Raw genomic sequence first — 2,949 nt, 5'->3', positions numbered from 1 at the left:
GAGATTTGCCTGCCTCTGCCTCCTGAGTGCTGGGATTAGAGTGTGCCATCATACCCAGCCAACACTCTTTTTTACGTAGTTTTCCTTTCTTAGGTTTTTGTTTGTTTGTTTGTTTGTTTGTTTTTGTGGTTCTGGGGATCTTTTGCAGAGCTTGCAAAGGACAGTATCACTGCACTAGAGCCCTCCCCATCACTGCACTGGAGCGCTCTTATTCTTTATTTAGATATTCCACATACTATTCTGAAAACTGTCCTTCCCCCCACCCCTTCATTTTCACAGAGAACAAAAAGCTAGGCATGCTGGCCTATACCTTTAATCTCAGCACTCTTTGTTTTTTGGATTTTGTTTTGTTTTTTCAAGACAGGGTTTCTCTGTGTAGCCCTGGCTGTCCTGGAACTCACTCTGTAGACCAGGCTGGTCTTAGACTCAGAAATCTGCCTACCTCTGCCTCCCAAGTGCTGGGATTAAAGGCGTGTACCACCACTGCCCGGCAATCTCAGCACTCTTGAGGCAGTGGCAGGTGGATCTCTGTTAAGTTCAAGACCAGCCTGATTTACATAGTGAGTTTCAGGACAACCAGGAGGCTATGTAGAAAAATCCTGTTTCAAAAAAAGAAAAAGCAAGAGATATCAAAATACATGCACACAGATAAATGTAGTTAAATTTTTTTAACATAACATTATAGACAGTTTAATGGCACAAGCAAACCTTTTTTCGTCATCCTCAAGCCCACAAGAGATGTTCTTGTGAGAACTCCATCTTTGGTTGGGGGATGGAGATGAAGTGTACCCTCCCACCAAGGTAGTTGAATTTACAGAACCCCAATGGCCAAGTGGCTAACAAGTCGTATAGCCTCTTTTGCTGAATGCTCACATCCGGTCCAGACCAGGGCTGAGGGAGGCTGCCCAGTACCTGATGGATGCCGGTACTCCTGGGCACTGTAAGGCAAGGCTTGGCCTACATGCCTGGCCTGGCCTCTCTGGTAAATGGGGGAGGAGCTGATATTCAGGCCTGATGCTGATCCCTCCTGACAGCTGCTTCGAAGGCTGGCAAGGCAGCAGCAGGCAGGGGGGGAAGGACCAGATTAAAAGATCCAGCCGCCCTGCCCCCTGCCAGACTAGGGTAAACCGGCATCGGGTGAGCATTCTCTGAGCACACAGTGCCCAGGCAAATAGGTCAGGGACCCCTATGCTCTGGTGTCCACTTCTTGGCACCCTGGGCGACACCCAGTCTTCATTTCTGTTCCCATTTCACAGGCCAACAGGGAGGACAGTGCCCCCACTATGAGATTTCGACGCCTGACTCCTGGCTACTTCCGGGTGCTACAGGTAAGGAAATCTACTGATCTCTTCCTCCCAACTTCCCGCAACGACACGTCTGATACCCCCAACAGTCAGGCTGTCACGTTCCCTGCTGCCTGACTGACTAGCCGGGACCCAGATGGGCAGTGAGGCGAGAAGGATTGGGGTGGAATCTCCCTGGGGCAGAAATGGCGCCTGCATCTTCTTTACCCAGCTGCGCCATCTTATACCCCTCTTCCTGCCTAGAAGCCTCAGATGACCCTTCACGTGCACCCTCTGTGCTCTCCCAGATGCAGGTGGCTGGGGAGCTGAAGGCAGAGCCCCGGAGTCCGCTGGTTGGGATTGTGGCTACATTGTTGGCTGTCCTCGGGTTAGGTGGCTCCTGCTATGCAGTATGGAAGATGGTGAAGCAGCGGCAACCATCACAGGACCCGTGATGAGGCAGGTAGCCTCTCGCCCAGGCTTGGAGGTAGGCGATTCAGGGAAGGGGGCTGCAATATCCGAATCCCACTTTTTTCCCCTTGGGGATTAGTCTCAGCCATCGCTAGATCCTACTCCCAAGTTTTACGCTGTACCTAGCTAGACTCCAGCCTAGATTCAAAGAAGCAGGCGGAGGATACCCATTCCAAAGCTGGACCTAGTAGGGAGTAGACATCTTGGCCCAGAAACCCCTGGTAAGGGAAGTTAGTATCGGAGGTGCGCCCTCTTGTCCAGGTCCTTTATTTTGGGCAGAACACCCGGAAGAGAGCATCTCCGCAAAGCGGAAATCCAAAATACACACTCTCAGCTTGCTGATGAACCACTGCCCATGGGCAGTTCCTCTGCCCTGCATCCTTAGGCCACTCAGGCGGACGTGTCCATCTCAGGGATCTCAGTGGACACTTCTGTGGGCACGCCCAGCCGCTGGGGTTGAACATACGAGCCCATGCCCGCTGCCCTCTCAGCTTCTTCCTGACTGTAGGGTTCGACACTCAGCTGCTTCAGCCTGGGAGAAAGAAGAGTAGGAGATCGGAGCTCACCGAGTGCAAACTCTTCCTGCATGGCACCCATCCACCAGTCCTCTTCTGACCCCTCCATACCTTTTCTTGTGGTCTTTGGATCGGAAGTGGGTCTTCAGGTTGGCTGAATCGATGAAGTACCTCCTGCAGGGATGTAGGGTGAGGGAAAGAGTGAAGGGGTGTGAGGTCTCTCAACACCTCCCTGGCCCTAGCTCGTTCCCAGACATCGGATTCTGAACCCGAAGTGATGAGAGGCGGGTTGACCCAGGGATCCCAAGACAGAACCTTCTAGCGGCTCGCGGCCCGGACCTCGCTGCCCCTGGCTGGTACCTCAGACCCTGCTCCTCCCCAGGCTGGACTCACGCGCAAGCCAGACAGCGATGCAGGCCGCCCCCTGGAAGGTCCGGGTCGGGCTCTGCGTCCCGCTCCGGCTTGGGCCGCGGGAGCCCCTGCGGCCTCAGCTCGCGATGAATCTCATCCAGGTCCGGCCGCCGCTTCTTGGCCTTCATCTGGCGGGCTAAGGAATGTGCTCGGTGCGCGCCGGTCCGCCGAGAGCGACCCATGATCAGAGAGAGAGAGACACACACACAAGACCAAGAAACGGGGAGTAGGGAAAAGACCCACACGTGTTGGCGCTTCCGGGCCGCCCA

The 2,949-nt window shown here is 54.2% G+C and overlaps 2 protein-coding genes across 2 annotated transcripts; one reads left to right on the top strand and one right to left on the bottom strand.

Moving 5' to 3' along the window:
* Positions 1 to 663: 663 nt before the first annotated feature.
* Positions 664 to 2,949, bottom strand: Znf593 (zinc finger protein 593). The gene is made up of 3 exons (XM_021160630.3): positions 2,663 to 2,949; positions 2,381 to 2,443; positions 664 to 2,286 (listed from the first exon to the last, which is right to left on the bottom strand). The coding sequence occupies exons 1-3, from the start codon at positions 2,860 to 2,862 to the stop codon at positions 2,145 to 2,147; spliced, it is 405 nt and encodes a 134-aa protein (XP_021016289.1). The 5' UTR covers positions 2,863 to 2,949; the 3' UTR covers positions 664 to 2,144.
* On the top strand, positions 1,592 to 1,738 carry Znf593os (ZNF593 opposite strand). Its single transcript, XM_085838860.1, has one exon. It carries the CDS (start codon positions 1,592 to 1,594, stop codon positions 1,736 to 1,738), a length of 147 nt encoding a protein of 48 aa, XP_085694986.1.

This window comes from Mus caroli, unplaced genomic scaffold, assembly GCF_978045245.1.
Source record: "Mus caroli unplaced genomic scaffold, Mus_caroli_1 scaffold_6, whole genome shotgun sequence".
NCBI classification, from domain to species: Eukaryota; Metazoa; Chordata; class Mammalia; order Rodentia; family Muridae; genus Mus; species Mus caroli.
The sequence above is the reverse complement of the archived record's forward strand: the minus strand, read 5'-3'. Positions and strand labels throughout refer to the sequence as shown.

Bases quoted from the DNA above. Each gene is read 5' to 3' on its own strand.
- Znf593 (XM_021160630.3), bottom strand. From the start codon at position 2,862: ATGGGTCGCTCTCGGCGGACCGGCGCGCACCGAGCACATTCCTTAGCC. The intron at 2,444-2,662 runs GTGAGTCCAGCC...ACATCCCTGCAG, and splicing joins CATCGCTGTCTGGCTTGCGC to GAGGTACTTCATCGATTCAG. The intron at 2,287-2,380 runs GTATGGAGGGGT...TCTTTCTCCCAG, and splicing joins TCCAAAGACCACAAGAAAAG to GCTGAAGCAGCTGAGTGTCG.
- Znf593os (XM_085838860.1), top strand. From the start codon at position 1,592: ATGCAGGTGGCTGGGGAGCTGAAGGCAGAGCCCCGGAGTCCGCTGGTT.